General features: G+C 42.1%; 1 protein-coding gene across 22 annotated transcripts in view; it reads left to right on the top strand.

Moving 5' to 3' along the window:
• Positions 1 to 18,308, top strand: part of INPP4A (inositol polyphosphate-4-phosphatase type I A) — a 204,768-nt gene that overhangs the window by 116,390 nt on the left and 70,070 nt on the right. For 18 of the 22 annotated variants that reach the window (XM_075916546.1, XM_075916558.1, XM_075916555.1 and 15 more), the window contains 10 exons: positions 3,194 to 3,261; positions 6,122 to 6,220; positions 6,342 to 6,560; positions 7,336 to 7,380; positions 11,786 to 11,904; positions 12,021 to 12,137; positions 14,754 to 14,833; positions 15,399 to 15,513; positions 16,574 to 16,664; positions 17,281 to 17,428. In XM_075916546.1, coding sequence (XP_075772661.1) covers positions 6,455 to 6,560; positions 7,336 to 7,380; positions 11,786 to 11,904; positions 12,021 to 12,137; positions 14,754 to 14,833; positions 15,399 to 15,513; positions 16,574 to 16,664; positions 17,281 to 17,428 — 821 coding nt within the window. In that variant the 5' untranslated portion in view covers positions 3,194 to 3,261; positions 6,122 to 6,220; positions 6,342 to 6,454. Of the gene's footprint in view, positions 1 to 3,193; positions 3,270 to 6,121; positions 6,221 to 6,341; positions 6,561 to 7,335; positions 7,381 to 11,785; positions 11,905 to 12,020; positions 12,138 to 14,753; positions 14,834 to 15,398; positions 15,514 to 16,573; positions 16,665 to 17,280; positions 17,429 to 18,308 lie in introns of all 22 variants that reach the window. The other 4 variants (XM_075916548.1, XM_075916544.1, XM_075916550.1 and 1 more) reach the window with 2 other exon arrangements.

Below are 18,308 nucleotides of genomic sequence, written 5' to 3'. Positions count from 1 at the left end.
CCCGCTGGCCCCCCGCCTTGGGGCTGAGAGTTCGGGGACAGCCCTCACGCATGTTCACTTCTTCAAATCTGGCCCTCTTTGAAAAAAGTTTGTACACCCCTGTTCTAAACAGTCCTGTGTTCTTAAAGACGTGAATATCATGCACCTTCCCTGAGGAGCCCAGCCTGAGATGCGCCCCATGGCTTGCATCGCCATAAAAAAGTATCGCTTTCTGTTGGTGTGGCAAGGTGGCTGGTGTTAAAATAGGACTATGCTGTCTATTGCCTGATGGCAGTTTGGAAACCTCATTGCTGCCGCTATATCTGCTATGTCTTGTTTATTGCCAAGAGGTTTATTGCCAGTCCTGTAAAGCAGGAGCCAAAAATGGCCCTACATACTTGTGTAGCAGTAGCCCCTCTGGATTTTTCCAGCTGCAAAGTGATTTCCCATTGACTTGTAGCAATTTGGGATTGCTTTCAGAGTGCGTCAGTTGTTTCTGAACAGTCATGTCAGCTCTCATTCTGGTGTCCATGCACTGGGGGGATGGGGCAAGCTCATCATACAGGTCCGGACCTGTAGCCTTTCCCGACTGTAAGTTCTATCGCCACTGCTGAGCTTCCCAACCCTGTATTATGATGCGATCCCACCAATCAGTGCTTGTTTCTTGGGCCCCGAAGTGGCATTCCACCAGGTGCAGCTGCTCTGTGAATGCCATAAGCAACCTTAAATTGCTTTTTACTATGTTCCTCAACAAACTATCCTCAAAAAAAAAAAATCCTGATTATCCTGGTTGCTGTGGTTTTTCCTGACATCTGCAAATACAGATGAATCACATGTGCAATATTTGAATGTTCCTGTGAATATCGTAGAGCTCTATGTGTCTGTCAGAGATGACAGATATCAAAATTCCCATGAGGGATTATGGGGTTTTTTTAAGTGAAAAAATTATGGGATATGGATATGATGATGCAATGGAGGTAGTTGCAGGCTGGGAGCTTGACTCTTAGCTCCCAGAGATCCATAGGTAAGTCGTCTCTAGCCCACATAGCAAACATTTCCAAAAGGCATTTCACCAGACAGCTGCAAATGGCACATAGGTGCTACCTCTGGTGTGCTGCACTTTGCATTGACACAGACTCTCCTCGGGTATGTCTACACCAGATGTATTTTGGAATAAGCTATTCCAAAAGAAATACTCCAAAATAGCTTATTTTGAAAGAGTGAATCTACACTACAGGGAAGCCTCAAAATTAGTCGGCCCTGGAGAGGAGCTATTTTGAAATAGCAGCAGTGAAGTGTCCACACTACAGCTATTTCGAAATAGCTGTTTTTGAATAGGCATTATTCCTTGTGGAAAGAGGTTCACAGAAATCAGAATAAGTCGTCCGTTATTTTGAATTTATTTTGAAATAACATAATTGTTGTGTAGACGCTCACATTGTTATTTTGGAATAACGGCCATTATTCCAAAATAATGCTGTTATGTAGCGCACCCTTAGGGACTACATGCAGCACAGACACAAGCAACCAAATATGCCTGCCAAGTGATAATACAAACTTCAAAAGCTGTACGCTGACACAACCACAGTTTGCATAAAACACAATTTGTAACATTGATATGGCCTGTGTGGATCACAGTAAAAGAATTTTTTTTTAAAAAAAAAAGTGAAGTTCTCCCACTCCATTTCCATACTCCTTTTAAGTTTAAATTTTTCTAATTCCATCTTCTGATTCGTAGGGCCTTAATTTACTTTGTAGAAACTGAACCACTAACAAATACAAACCTTCAGTTATCCCATAATGTATTTATAATTAACTTCTTTTTCTTTTTGTGAGGCTTGTTGCCAGCTTTTACAAAGTATTTTAGAAGTTGTGAGTTTGATTCCAAAATTAGCTATAGAAAAGCCTGTGTAGTAGGAAAAAATAAATACCCACATTCACATTTTGTCATTTATATATTAAAGCTTTTTATAGTACTAGACTTTTGTGTAAAAATTTTAGCATATTTTTCTTTCTTTCTATTGTCCCATCCACTTACCAGATGCAGTTCCCCTTAGTGTCAGTTTGTTGCTCTTTGTATCTGTTATGACTGGCTGATACCCTTGCTAATTTTGTGGGGAAGTAAGCTGTCTGCCAAACTTACATGCTATTGCTAAAACCGTCAGAAAGCTTATCACACAGCAAAACTATGTCACAAGTAGGAAGCACATAGACAGCTGTAGGGCTACGTCTATACTACGAGTTTTCTCGGCAAAAATATGCTAATGAGGGACTCATTTGCACGAGTTGTGATCTCATTTGCATATTTTCTGCCGATCCATTTTTGCGCTGTGGATTTTGCACAAAAACAAGCAGTGTGGGCGTTTTCTTTTTGCACAAAAACCCCTTTTCCACAAGATCCTTATGCCCCAAAAAAGGAGATTTACCGATTTTGCGGGAAAAGGGTTTTTTGTGCAAAAAGAAAACGTCCACACTGCTTGTTTCTGCGCAAAAATCCCAGCGCAAAAACGGATTGGCAGAAAATATGCAAATGAGATCGCAACTCATTCAAATGAGTCCCTCAGTATATTTTTTGCTGAGAAAACTTGTAGTGTAGGCGTAGCCTAATAATAAGGGAATGGGGCATTCGGAGTACAAATGCAATTATTTGATAAAATTAGGGTTGCCGGATGGTTTCAACAGAAATACCGGACACACTTGACACTACAGCACAGTCTACATTACATCTTATTTAGAAAATAATGGACATTTATATTTTCTCAATTTGTTTCCCGAACAGAAAGCTCAAATACCGGACTGTCCAGTTCAAAACCGGACACCTGGCAATCCTAGATAAAATGCCACTTTGAAATGATCTAAATCTTCATAAAAATGTAAGCCTTGGTCTGCACTAGACCAGGCTGGTCGACTTCAGATACGTCATGGAGCTAGATAAAATGCATAGCTGGGTTCAGTTTACCTTAAGCCGAGCCATTACAGTGTCTATGCTGCAGGAGGCCGATGGGAGCACATGCTGCCGTCAGCTTTCCTTGCTCCTCACAAGGGAAGAGTACAGGATGCCAGTGGGGGCTACACTCAGCATTCCATTTGGGGGTCTGCTCTAGATCCACTAAATTGAACGCCAGAAGATCAACCTTTGGAGGGTCGATTTTCTCTGTAGTATAGACATGCCTTCAGAGCATACATTTATGAGTGCTGCTTTGTTTATTTTTAGATGTGACCTTAAACCCGATTTTAAGACATGCAAAACCGCGCTCTCTGGCAGGAGGAAAACAACCCTCAGTGAGTATGTCAGTATGAATTGTCTATGAAATTTCATATTTGGTATAATTTAAAATAGCAGTTCTTCAGCTTGAAAATTAAGATAATGTATAACTTTTCAGTTTTGAATATTGATCCCTTTAAGAGTGTCAGTAGTTGCATAGTTTTGGGCTGGAGAAGTGTCAGTCTCCCTTACCTACTCAAGCTGTTTCTTGACCTACTGTGATACGAACATATTATTTATCCACAAAATTAAAGTATTTGTATGATTTGTTCCTTCATGGCACTGTGCCTAGATCCTACTTTTGTGGCACTGTTACATTCTGTTAAAACACTGAAGTTAATAGAGTTAGTCACCATTAAGAGATCATTTTATATACAGAAGCAATTAGCTAAAATCTGATACTCCAAGGAAAACAAACTAGGAGGAGTGTGAGGATTTGGAAACTGGCAGAGAATTATGACAGATTTCCTACTTGAGCAAATCTTGTGAAATTAAATACTCTTCTGGAATGACTGCCTCTTTACTAACCATAATATGAATTAGAAGAATTGGAAAACTATCTGCTTCAATTGCTGACTGTAATGCTATGGGAAGAATGTAGTTAGTAATAATGCATGCTAATACTTTTGAGGATGACATATGCAAGTCTCCCATCTTTTTGGTTTTCCTATTTAATCAGTTTTCCTTTTTTTCATATCACTCCATTGATTTGTAAGCACTTTCAGTTGATGCATAATTTCTTGAGTGCAAGGAAAGCTATTTATTTTGAAATGAGTTAGAGGGTGGCCTATCTGTTTTTGGGAGCAGATAGTCAACTTTCCCTTCTCTCCATCCATCCCCAAGTGAGTTTCCTGTTTTAAAATCTAGTTGCTTCTGTACTCACACATAGGGTATGTCTAGACTACAGGCTTTTGTCGACAGAAGTTCTGTTGACAGATACTGTCGACAAAGCTTCTGTCGACAAAGAGCATCTAGACTACATCCACTGTCGACAAAGCAAGCCGCTTTGTCGACATGACAGTGTAGACGAAAAGGACGGTGTAGATTCACTAATGCCTTCTGTCGACAGAACTCTGTCGACAAAAGGCGTTATTCCTCGTAGAATGAGGTTTACAGCTGTCGACAAAGCTGCGGCAGCGTAGATGCAGGTATAGTTTTCTCGACAAAAGTCCACCTTTGTCGACAAAACCCTGTAGTCTAGACACACTCATAGCGTCCTTATTATTTCTTATAACCCTGTACAGGAAAAAAAAAAAAGCTCTAATGTCCAGAGCAGTTGAAAGGTTTTAATGATAGAATGAAGTGTTATGGGGGCATCAGAAGCAAGAAGTATGCATATGTGATCTCAATCACTACATTTCCATTTATTGTATTTTTCTTCTTGTTCTTCATAAATGGAAGGAATTGCCCCAACAGTTGTTATGAAATAGATACAAAAGTTTAATAACTACTGTGTTAATGTAGCTGAGGGTGGAAAGAACCCTTCAAATTAATCATTGTAACCAAATTTAGCATTCCTTAGAATAGATCATACTTTTCTCTTCTTGCCTGTGTTGGCCCACATTAGAAATGTTAGGGAGTAATTGACTACCCAATAAGTATCAACTACTCACTTCAAACCCGCTTCCCTCCCCCCCTCCCTCTGCCTCTGTGAGAGACAGCAAGGGATGGGGAGGGAGATAGGAGCCAGTGCTGGGGGGAACCAACTTAAAAGCCAGTTCCCCTTAGCACCATCTGCGCAGTGCTGCCTGTCCCCCTCCCCTCCACCTCTATCAGAGGCAGCGGGGGGATAGGGGTGGCTGCTCCGGCAGCAACCCATGTCTGTGGGGATCCCAGCGGGGAGCTGGGCCCTCTCATGGACAGAGGCTGCTGCTTCCAAGCAGCCCCTATTCATGGTAGCCCAGGCTGGCCGCGCATGGGGAGCTGCTCCAGCAGCAGCCCCTGTTCTTGGCAGACCAGGCTGGGCGCTGCAAACAGAGGCTGCTGGACTCAGCGTGAATGAGCACTGAGCAGTCCCGGCTCATGCTGGTCTGGGATGCTGCACCTCTACATTTTAAATATAGTAAGAGCCTGATGGACTACCAGGCTCTTACCACATTTAAAATGTAGAGCTACAGCACCAGTGACTCCTGGAGCCAGCAGGAGCCGGGACTGCTTAGTCCTGGCTCGAGCCGGCTCCTGGAGCTACCCTGCTGCAGCTCTGCAGAGTGATTCTTATCGACTAGTCGTGTAGTCGATATAAATTATATCGACTAAACAATTAGCCACATAACTGCAATTAAACATCATTAGCCCATGTCTCTCTCTTTCTGGCACCATTTGGGGGAAAAAATCTCAACTCCCTTGTATTTATTGTGTCTAATGTGCACTGTGAATGTTGGCATTATTTTTATATGTTATGGAACTATTTTATATCATGTTGCAAGGAGTTCAATAGCTTCATTGTGCATGAAAATGTTTCTTCTTCCATTTTAAAATTGTCTTCAGTTGGAATGTGAGTTGGTATAAAAATGTAATGATTATTAACATTGTTAATAACTTGCCTGTTGGTAAGGAGGTTTATTAATAATTAATCTTACAAACAACAGGCTACAGTGCTGCAATATAAAATATCCCTGATCTTTTTAGATACACCTTTCAGTGGTGGTGAATTCTAAAATGGAATAGTTTGTTTACTGCTAACCACAGCATTTCCTATTCTTTATTTATATTCTATTGAACATTCTCCCTCTGCCTTTATCTATTGTCCTATTTCTGCAGAAAGAGGCCCCATCTGACAAATTTACTCACAATCCTTAAGGTTTATGAGAACCACTAAGCTTCGTTAAAGATGTAATAACTTAACACAACAGCTGTGTTCTTCCCTTTGTTTAATAGGTAACTCTGAACCCTGATCTCTGATGGAAAAGCCTTTTTTTGCAAGTTGTACTGTGTTTAGACGGTTTTCATTACAAATTGTATAGAAGAATGAATCATGTGAGTTAAGTTATCTTTCATTTCATCAGCATTTAGCTTTTCATCAGAATTAAAGTAATCTTAAAACTATGGATTTGCAGCTGTTACAGTTATGACAATGGCCATTTTGATTTTATTTTAGTTATGCTTAGCATGGTGATATTGCAGCAGGTGTGACAATCTGCAGTATTCTGATACTTCATCAAGACAAATCACTAACGTCGGGCAGTTAAGAGACGTGTTCTTCATGACAAAATGACAGCAAGAGAACACAGCCCCCGCCTTAGTGCAAAATCCCGCACTGTGCAACGGGCCTCCACTATAGACATTGCTTCTGATATGCTAGGTCTGTCCCTGGCAGGTAAGCATCTTTGTATCACCTCGTGCCTACCTACTGTTCCTTTCAGATGTACTTATATTATTATATTTTTAAAATCTTTCCATTCATTGTTTGTTGGAAGTTTTAAATGTCCCTGTTTATCCTCAGTGTATACAATGGAGGGATTATCCTGAAATTCAAATACCAATAGACTGTCTTTAAAAACTTATTTAGCCCTATTTTATAGGCAAGGAACTAGAAGTGGCGGTGGGCCGGTAGAGAAGAGGCTAGATCCTTCATGATCATTGCTATAGTGCTATAGCTGATTCTCCTTCCTGTGAGAGGGTAGTTATACTGGTATAATAACCTTATACCTGTGTAACTGCTTCCATCCTAGGAGAGTTACTCCATTTTAACTATGCCGGCATCCTTAAAATGGTTCTATTCTCTAGTATAGACAATTTCATTAATAGAGGTACCTTTCAATGAGCATTAGGATTCTAAGTATTTGTTGCTTTTGAAAATGGGACTTACCCTAAGTGACTTAGGAGCCTATTATAAAAACACAGAACTATGCCTTATTTTTTATCAAACTGCATAATATCTGTTTGAATTTGGTGCTTCATGGGTTGAATATGTAACATGTAAGTATTTTTTTAAATTTTCAAGATTAATTGAACAAAAAAAGTCAACATAAAATGTTCTATAGATTTAACTTCTTCCCTAAAATGTTTCCCCTCTCTAACTGCAATGACAAATCAAGAATTGCATGAGAACAATGGAGAATTTATCTTGTATTAATTTTTCTGCTCTACAGGAAACATCCAGGATCCAGATGAGCCAATTTTAGAGTTCAGCTTAGGTCAGTAGTTTTCATGACTCTTTAAGACAGAGGACAGTGTTTTCCAGTGGTTATCCATTGCAAATTATACATTCTTTCCTGTAGTCATGTGGTTAATATGGGTCCCAGAAATGTCTTGATTTCTAATATGGTTAAAATTTGGCTGGTTGAATGCCTTTAGGCAAGTCATCTGGCTCCTTTGTGCATCAGTTAACCCAACAAGAAGGCTTGAAGAAATGCAGCTTCTCAATGAGTATTCAAAAGTTCCATTTGTGGAGCACATTCCTGGCTAAGTAGTTGGCTTACAAAAAATTTGAAAGCTTTATGATCTGAGAGCTGTTTTCTAAATGGAAATTGGAAAGCAGTAATATGTATATTTAAGACTGGATCTGAATCCTCCATTGTCATTCCACAGAATGTGAATTACTTTCTTTTTTATGCCTTCAGCTTAAGGATGTAATAGTGTAGCTGGTGAATCGACTTCACACAAATCCCTCCTCCCCTCACAGTTCTGCCTATAAAGGAGCCTGGGAGCTGGTGGACAAGCACTCTGACTCAGTCCCAGCTCACGCTGAATCTAACAGCTACTCCCACTGTGGCGCTGCATCCTTTAATGCAGAACTGCAGTGGAGATAGCTGTCAGGCCCCGTGTGAGCCAGGACTGAGCCAGAGTGCTTGCCTGCCGGCTCTCAAGCTCCTTTAAATACAGAGCTACTGATTGGTTAATCATGTCACCCACAACATTTTGTCAGTTACACGATTACGGAATTAAATGCTTCCTAATATCCCTACTTCAGCTCCTGTCCGATAGGTAAGCAAAGAAAAAAAATAAGTACTCAGAACTGCAATGCTATTTAAGTTACATCAGGGGTTTGCCTAGCACAGATAAAATTGTAAAGTTAATGCTATACATCTAATCCATCAAATTTTAGTAATAACTTGGGCCATGGTGGGGAAAATGTAGGCATCTACTATATGTAGTAGAGTTTGTTCTCCTAAACTGTAAAGGTATGTCTACACTACAAAGTTAATTCGAAATAAGAGCACTTATTTCGAATTAACTTTAATAGCGTCTACACAGGCAAACCGCTATTTCGAAATAAATTCGAAATAGTGGAGCCCTTATTTCGAATTTGGTAAACCTCATTCTACGAGGAGTAACACCAAATTCGAAATAGCTATTTTGAATTAAGTGCTGTGTAGACACTTAATTTGAAATAGGGGGCCTCCAGCCCTTCCCAGGAAACCCTGGTGGCCACTCTGGGCACAACCAGGAAAACTTACCTCTCCCCCAGCCCCGGAGCCATTTAAGGGGTAGACTCTGGCCACAGTGCCTGTGCCAGCTCCAAGCCTGCCAGCCCAGAGCCAGCAGTGGCCACTGGGGCGCCTGACCCAGTGGCCCCAAAACATGAGCCAGCAAGCCACTGGCAGCCAGCCCTCCACCGCTCCCCAGGAGCAGTCTGCCAGCTCCCAGGAGCCTGATAGGGGCTGGAGAAGGCAGGAGTCTTCCTGGTCCAGGGTGGAGATCATGGACCTTATTCAAGTTTGGAGGGGATGCCCCGAACGTCCATGATCTCTGCACTAGATGGAGGAATGCGGCCATCTATGGCAGGATAGCTGCCAGCCTGGCCACCAAAGGCCACATGCAAACCCAGGAGCAGGTCTGGCAAGACCCCCAACCCTGAGCCCTGAGTTTCCCCTCCCCCTTCTTCCCCTTGCTTCCCCCTCCTCCTAGGTTTCCCCCTCCCTTCTTCTACCCTCTCTCTTCCCCTCTCCCACCTCCTTTTCCCAGTCTCCCCAGAGGTTCATCCCTCCCCCCCCAGTTTTGTTCAGTAAACCCTCTTTCTATTTTTGAACATACATGTCTTTTATTTGACATTAGGAAGGGAAGCTAGGGAGGGGTAAGTGGAAGGACGCAAGGGAGGAATGGGGCACTAGCCCCCAGTGGAGAGGACTGGGGAGGCTCTGAGGGGTGGACGCTCTCCCTCAGGGCCTCCTGGATCCTGACAGCCCGCCGATGGACCCCCCCGGATGGCAGCCTGTAGCAAGTGCAGCCAGGCTGATGGCAACGACACACTAGCATGCCCACGGGCAGCTCTGGCTCCATGTGGCCAAGTGCTGTGGTGTCCCGAGTTCGGTCACTCAGGGCACTCCAAGACAGGACTGCTTTGCTGTCCCTCATCGAGGTAGACAAGCAAGTAGGAAACCCTGAGAACTGTCTGTCTGGGGTGGGGGTAGGGTCTCTTTAAGCACGGAACTCTGTTAGCCTCAGGCAGCAGCCCCACACACTAAGTCCTAACCTGATGCCCTGCCGGCACTGGTTCCAGCCAGCCTTAACTTCGGTTCAGGGTCCACTCAGTGTGGACGTGCTATTTCGAAATAGCAAAATGCTATTTTGAAATAGTTTTTGTGTATAGATGCGTTATTTCGAATTAAGTTAATTTGAAATAGTGCTGTAGTGTAGACATACCCTAAGAGCTTAACCACCAAATTAAGTATTCACTTTCCTCTTATCATAACTTAAAGCAGGGTAAAAGTTTGGTTGTGCCAGGAAAATGGGATGTGCTTGGAATGGGATTACTTCTCATAAAACCATACTGAAAGAGAGAGACTCACCAGGTTGGTAAAAGGGGGTGACAGAGGGCATGCATCCTTACCCCTGTCTGGGACTGCCCAAGCCCTGAGCCTCCCACTCCCCTCAGGCATCCTTTAGATTGAAGGGAGCCCCTGACACCTTTGTTACTGTGAGGGAGCGAAGGGAAAGTGCACAATTTGTTGCATTCCTCCCTCTGGCTGGGAAGGTCAGGGGGGAGACAAGTTGTGCACTTTACTTTTGATCCCTGACAGGGACTGGAAGGGGAAGAACAAGCAGCCCTAGTATGACTCTTCGGGATGTGTGTCGTCGTCCCCCCCCGGCTACCCTCCACACGTACACACAACTGCCCTGAGCTCCTCCTCACTCCCAGCCCTGACTCCTGTACCCCCACACCTCCAGCCCTCTGCCCTGAGTCCCCCAACATTCCCACCATGTGCCCTGAGCCAACCCATGTCCTGACACTTGAGCTCCCTGCACTCCACCCCACACTTCAATTTCTTATAGATACTGTTTTATCACAACCCCCTCACCCACCTCCTGCCCTCAGGACTCCCTCCGGGGAGGTTGCAATATGATAGTACCTGTAAGAAATTTAATTTACTTTCACCCCTGGACTTAACCAAAAATGAGACAGAAAAAACAGGATAAACCTGCAAATAGGATTGCTTCTCAATAAACCCTTACAGAAAAGAGATACAATGGAGACATTTAGGAGTAGTTCTTTGATTTGGTACAGCTAAATCAATGCATGAGGTTTGAGAACTAGAAGAAAATGTTATTGCAAACATGTACATTTTCCTTTTATTTTCAAAATAAAAATTGAGTTAAGTACTGGGTAAATGTGCTAGTTAATTCTATATTCAGCTGTGTTGGTCCCAAGACATTAGAAACAGAAAGCGAATGAGGTAATTTGTCTTAGTAAGACAGCTTCTTTTGATGAGAGGAGAAAAACTTTTGTGCTTACCACAGTGCTTTTCTGCAGGTCCTGAAAAAGAGCTCTGTAAGCTTGGAAGTTTCCCTCTCTCTCACCAACAGAAAAAGATATTATCTAACTCAGCTTATTTATCTAGTCATAATGATGGTATCCCCACTGGAGGCAACATGGATTTTCAGCCTTAATACCAAAGTTCTGTTTAGCTATATAGAAGGCACAATTTTTAGAAGGAGAATCCTCTTCCATGACCCCTCCACAGTGATAAATATTGAAATAATGAAAGGACAAGAATTTTTTTGTGGAAATAAAAGTGACCTCTTGTTTTGATGGAACATTTACCTCAATTTACAATGTAGATAGTTTGTTGGTATTCAAGCACTCCCAATTATATCCCATGAGAAGGTCCTATTAAGCAGTTAGTGGAGAAGACTGCAGGCTTATTTCATGAACACTATGCCTATGTGCTTCTCACTGGAAATATCCCTTTGGGCCTTTAAGAAAAATGGTGCTTGAAAGGAAGGATGGGTGAGGGTGATGGTTGCACCACCAACCTTCGACAGCAGTTCCCTTGGGAGAGACTAACTTTAAATTGCAACTTTAAACCTCACAGCACGTCCTGGTATGTACATGTTATTTCTTTTTTGTGTATAAAAATATCCACATTTGCATAATGGGTGATTGCAAATTGGACTACCTGATCTTCATGTACAATTGCTGTTTGCATGCACAAATGTGAGTATTGTACTGATGCCACAAAATAGAAGCATTCTGAAAATGTGACTCTTTATCGCTTGCCCACTCTTTGTATTGTACATGTGTATGAGAACAGTAGAATTCTTGAAGAGTGTCAGAAAAAAACATGACTCTGAAATTGATATTTTTAAATCTCTATAAAGTTTGCAGTGAGTTGCTCACACCGTCGCTAGAGCGAAAACCAAATACTTTTGTCGCAGTGAGTGTCACTACACCTCCTCAGGCATTCTGGACAAAGCATGCACAGACAGAAATTATTGAGGTAAGTAGTGGTGTATTACTGCTCTTGATTTAAGGTTGGAGCTAGCATGACCAATATTTTTTCAGCATATATCACAAACTGCACTAATATTACTTTTTTTTTGTTTATGATTATAGGGAACAAATAATCCTATCTTTCTAAGCAGTATTGCCTTTTTTCAAGACTCTCTTATCAATCAGATGACGCAAATCAAACTTTCTGTGTATGACGTCAAAGATAGATCTCAGGGAACAGTAAGTGCACTTATATATCCCTTTATAATCCTTCTGTCTTTTCTGTTGCTGTAAATTAAACCAAAGTGCTGGATTTTCACCTCAGATATGAGGAAACCTATCTTTACATTGGGACCCACCACAAAGCTCTTAATTTGGTGTATCCTACACATTTAAAGGCTGAAATGTATCCTACACATTTAAAGTGGAAGGTGCCGTCTTTGTGTTCTCTTTTCCCTTATAGTACAGATTGAACCTCTGTAACCTGGGACTCCCTCAACTGGCAACATCCGTTGTCCATCAGGACCACAGATGTTCTAGGACCTGAGAGTCCTGGGGCAGGGCAGACCTCTGAGCTCCCTACTGCTTGGCTGCCTGGTGCACTACAGCTAAGCAGCGAGGCACAACTCAGCAGGGCTGCCCCACAGGGGCCAGGAGATCAGCACGCAGGTAGCTGGGCTGCCCGGCATAGCAGGGAAAGAAGTGGGCAGGGAAGCAAGGCTGGCAGCAAGAGGGAGCCAGCTAGGAGGCTGGCAGCTGGTCCAGGGCTGGTGGGAGCCAGTAGCAGGGGATCCAGATATGACCTCCCATGGTCTGGCAAAATCCCTCATCTGTGACCAGTCAGATCCCAAGAGCTAGGGAGGTCAGACCAGGGAGGCCCAACCTGTACTTCGTTCTAAATTAGAACGATAAAGTCTCTATTGTCCTCAAATTAGAGTAGTGTGAAATTTTTAAACTGTTTTCAGGATTTTTTATGAAAATGTTTGCAGCTCCACAAAAATTTAGCTTCATAGTAATTTTTAATTTGTACAGTTATTCATTGAAAAAAATGAAAAACCCAACAGTCTGCGCACAAAGCCACTTTTCCTCAAAAAGTGGACTCTGTCATTGCAAACTTTTCCCCCAAAATGCGCCCACTTTCAAGTTGTGGATGAAAAGGAACGGGAAAGGTCCTTGATTTTTGAGTAGTTCTTGTTGCCTGGGGAACCTTGGTTGTTATGGGAAGCCACAGACCCTCCACCTGGGCAGAGTGTTTGGGCCACTCTTAAGACTGTTCCCGCTCTGATACTTTGAGTGCAAAAAATGGGAATCTGCAAGAGACATCAAAATACCTTGCCACAAAAGGCTTCTGCTTAAAAACTGCCCAAGATCACAGATTTCTTGACCTTGGGTGGTACTTTGCCATCACCCAAATAAAAAACCGCTTTTGAGAATTCATGAAAATGCACTTGGGAATTTCTTTTAGTGGGGTATCCCCAAGCTTTTCAAGCCTTTCTCAGGAGAGGGCTTGAAAACAAACTGCAATTTCTTAATGGCTGATCTTTCAGTCTCAGGCACATGCACACAGAAACTCATCACGTCTAGGACATAGGAATTGGATCATAGTTTTAAAAAGGTGATTTTCTGAACAAAACAAAGAAGACATACTTTGTAAAGCATACTTGGTTGCTAGGTGTTATTGAGTAACTGAAACGAGGTAGATTAAAAACACAGAGAATTGCTTCCTTAGGATTCAATTTAAATGTTACAGCGTACTGGGGGAAGCATAGCGGAATCCCACAAACCAAAAAAGAAAAGAAATAACCTAATGGTGTCTAGCTAACCATTCCTTGTTCACTTACATATGTGTTGTTCCAAGGTTCTGTCTTTTCTAGGGTTGCATATAGCTGGAAATTCCATTCCTGGTTTCTGGCTTCATCCTTCTCTGTGTCTCTCCTCTGGCCACTCAAAGACTGAAGCAGGCATATCCCTGCTTTTTTTCCCCCCTAATTAAAATATACTCTTTTCCCATTGGCTCTCCTGGCTCCCTACCAACACTTCCTGGAGACCCACTGACCCCTCCCATCCATCTCATCCCCAAACTTTACATCTGCCCTGGGCTGCACACCCTGGCAGGGCAAAGACCAAGCTGGGGGCTCTGTGGGACCCAGGCTCTCTGGGGGCTCTTATCATGGCCTAGCCAGGTAGCAGAGCCATGGGAATCGGAGGAGCAGGGGCAGGACCCCATGGCAAAAGAGGACTAAGTGCCATCTGAGACCCCCCCTCCTGGGGAAGGTGATCAGCTCCCCCTATACAAAATGCAGCCCCTGTTGCCACTGCTCTGCACCTGCCTCAAGTTACTATGCCCACGTTAAAAAGGGGAGTTAGTGGCAGGATGGCATGTCTCCATGATCTTTCTGAGGCCTTGCCCAGATGCCTTTGGGGCAGGGAGAACAATCAGGGCCTTCATTATTATTGCCTGGATGGAAATACTGAACTTGTTCTTTGACCTGTTAACATAGAAATATCATCATAGAATATCATCCCCATTCCTCTTCCATGCAAGTCTGCACTGTTTCCATGCCCTTTGGTCTGGCTTCTGTGCATAGAGGAGAGTCCTTCCCATCAAGCTCAAGCCCAGAGAAATAGAAGGTTTTGTTTCCTCAAGGGACAATCCCTAAGGTAGTGGGGTTTTGTTTGTTTTGTTTTTAGGCTTTCTGCATCTGGCTGGGTAGTTTGTTGTTCTTAATAGTACAGTATTTTGTTCTTACGTTTTTACTTATAATTGTAGTGTTTAATCATTGTGTCCTACTTGTGTTTATGGACAGGTGCTTTAATGAATTTAAATTTCTATGCTAATAATGCTCCTCTTTTCAGATGTATTTATTGGGTTCTGGAATGTTCACTGTAAAAGAATTACTGCAGGAGAAGAGCCACAGGTTACATTTAACACTAAGGTTCGTAACATAAAATTAACATTCCTAATAGTGAAATTTGGAGGGAGCATGTTGTAAAAATTGTTTTTGATGTTTAATTAGAAATTAGTGTTGAAAGTTCCAGGGCTCTTCTAATGAAAATCAGTTATTGTGTGATGTTTAAATCATGTAAATCACAAGAATCTTTTCAAGTATTGGAATAGATTTTTGGTGGCAAAATGTGCAGGGAACAGGGAATGAGAACACTGTCATTGTTGGGAGTTGTCTTTAATTCCATAAATTGAAAGTGCGCTTTATTTATTTTCTCTTTGTATATGCCATCAAATCACACTGGCATGCAGAGGGGGCACGAGTGTGTGTGTGTGTGTGTGTGTGTGTGTGTGTATAAGATCACATACAGTCAGCAAACCTATATAATATTTTTACTGAATGAGATTAATGTCTTCCTATTGGTATCACTTAATACCTGTCATTTAAAATTGGTTTAAAATCTGCATATTATAAGTATGCTTTGTGTAGCAGTAATGGGTCTCCTATTGATAAACAGATCCCTCTCTCACAAAATACCATAACTTGTTTTTTGCAGGTCTGCTGAAAGTGATCGTGTAGGTAACATCACAGTTATAGGATGGCAAATGGAAGAAAAAACAGACCAAAAGCCTCCTCCTGTAACCAGGTCTCCTGACACCATTAATGGGAGGGTGAGTGTGAACATTGTATAAACCTCAGATAGAAACAGGATTGCTGAAGACAATGTTATAAAATATAGATAATGTTGGTGTGCAAATTTCCTCCCCCCTCTGCCCAATCACTTATTAATTCTACTTACCACTTATAATCCTTTAAATTTTCAAAGTACTGTAACAATGCTGGGTAATCTGTAACAATTGATTTAATCTGATAGACTACTTGGGGCAAAGCCCGAGATCATCACAGCATTATAAAAAAGTGTATAAGATCTTGATGATGGTAGGATGGACAGGGCTCTTATTCTGTCTGCCCTTAATGACCCTGGCTTGTATTACTTCATGCCCTAAAACAAACCCCCAAACAAACCTCCAAACCGCTACCTACAGTGCATGATGCTTGTCTGTGGGAAGTATCTGATTTTTACAAAAAATTCAGTGATGTTCATTCGTAAATCTGAAGGCAGTATCAAGCAAACCCATAAACCTAGATGATTTGAAACTGTGAAAATGGAAGTTCCAGAAGGACATCTTATGAAATAGAAATACATTCTAATAGTTTAAAGGAACAGACCACGCTATTATCTTAACTCTTGTTTTTTTTGATAGTCACAAAGCATGCTCTGTAGAGCAGATATATATATAGTTTTCTGCCTACTTAAAGAACATGTTTAATACTGAATACTCTGTATTGCGAATACATCTAACGTAATATCTGTATACTGTAGTGGCTATAGAATGTGAATTATCAACGTTATTTATTGGACCAGATGTATAAAGTTGTGCTAATTATTTCAGCTGAGGATCCAGCTCGTCATTTTTATAACACTCAGAAGTGTACTAGATGCTTTGCAGTATAAAGTAAAACTGGGTCATTTATCTGAGGATCCGGTGTTTTTAGTATTTCACCTTGCAATCAGGATACTGATTGTCCACAATAAACATACATGGATTATTTATTTTAAATATTCTCTTTGAATGTTGCCTACATGTCTTTAAATTGAGTCTCACAAGTTTAGATTGACTTGGTGTTGAGATTTTACATTGTAAAGACATTATTGTTTGTGTCTTTTAGACTGTACTGCCAGTTGATGAAAGTTTAACAGAATCTTTAGGAATCAGATCCAAATATGCCTCATTAAGGAAAGATGCGTTGCTAAAATCAGGTAAGCAGCTAACTGGGCAGAAATCGGTAACTCACCTACTATCAGATTGCTATCCTTGCTCTGTGTGAATTGACAATTCAAGCATGTTTCCAGTATCGATAGCAGCTTAATCGCTCGTTGCCTTCATCATAGCCCCAGGTCAGCAAAGCACTCAAGCATGTGTTTGAAGTTGAATAGGGTTTTGTTGCTGAATTGAGAGCGCCCCCCCCCAAGAATAATGTATTTTGCCACCCACTCTACAGACCTTTGTAATACAAACAATACTTTATGAAGCAAATATCTTAGGTGTTGTTTGCCATGAGGCTCATCTACCATCACCAGTCTCTCCTCTTACAAGCTTATGTATTAGAAAAAGATTATTGTGACGAAATTCAGTACATTAATTATCCCTTTTTTCCTTTAACATTTTTACTACATTCTTTGGCTGTGAGTAGAAAGTTCCTTCTTATAAAAATTGTATTTGAAAAAGCTAGATAGGTGGCAGAGTTAAACTGGATTTTTACATGCGCCCAATATTGAATTTAGCCAGTGTAGCTTAAGTTAATGGGTAAGGTGAGATTTTGTAAACCCAGAGTTCAAACCTCACAATTTACATAACATGGCTTCAATATTTTAGTGTTTGGGGGTGCCATTTGTCGAATGTATCGCTTCCCCACAACGGATGGGAACCACCTGAGAATCTTGGAGCAGATGGCTGAGAGTGTACTGTCATTGCACATCCCCAGACAGTTTGTGAAGCTTTTGCTTGAAGAAGATGCTGCAAGGTAAGGGTGAATAAATTCACATGTGTTGTCATACCGCAGTGACATGCTGAGCTGCCAGGGCAACTGCAGCAGCTTGATCATGGGGCCCTGTTACTGTAACAAAGCCAATACCTTCACATCACCACTAGATTGGCTATGAATTGTATCAGGCAAATACAATTGCATAGTCTCTTCAGCAGTATATTAGTTCTGGTTAAGGATGTTAAATCCCGTTTAATTGGTTAACCAATTAAAATGTATGTTTAACCATTTAACTGATAAAAGGGAGACAGGTGGGGGAGGGTGGCCCTACCACCCGCCATGGTCAGGCTGGAGGTCCAGGAGCTGCTCTGGACTGCCCGAGGTAGGCAGGGAGCTGCTTCAGCCCCCACCAGTTTACTGGATCTGGTAAGCCTCACCCGTTAAGTGGGGGTCATATGCTATGACTGGAGAATTGCAAATATAGACACACACATACGCACCGATATTTATGGAGTCAAGATATGTCTTTGCCTTGGACTTTCAGTTTCACGTGCCAGTTCTGTTATCATTCTTGGATGGAGATTATCTCAGCCCTTTGATTTGGTCCTATTTAGCTGTTTGAGTTTAGGATCATGGGCTCAGTCCACCTCTGACAGGCTCCTAATATAGAGGTTGAGCCTCCGTGGTCTGGCACCTTCTGGACCTGATCAGTCCCAAACCAGGGAATTTGCTAAACCAGGGGAGGTCAGTGCCAGCTTCTTTACTGATGGAGCGGGAGGTGGAGAGGGCCACTCTGGGGAAGAGGCAGGGCAGCTGTGGATCCCTGTGGTGGCATATCCACACGATGGAGTCCTGCAGCCAGCTGCACGCCTGGTTCCCAATGCCAGCTGGAGGACTCCACAGCCAAGCTCCCTCTTCC

Source organism: Pelodiscus sinensis, chromosome 1 (assembly GCF_049634645.1).
Source record: "Pelodiscus sinensis isolate JC-2024 chromosome 1, ASM4963464v1, whole genome shotgun sequence".
NCBI classification, from domain to species: Eukaryota; Metazoa; Chordata; order Testudines; family Trionychidae; genus Pelodiscus; species Pelodiscus sinensis.
This window is presented reverse-complemented; position numbering and strand designations above follow the sequence as displayed.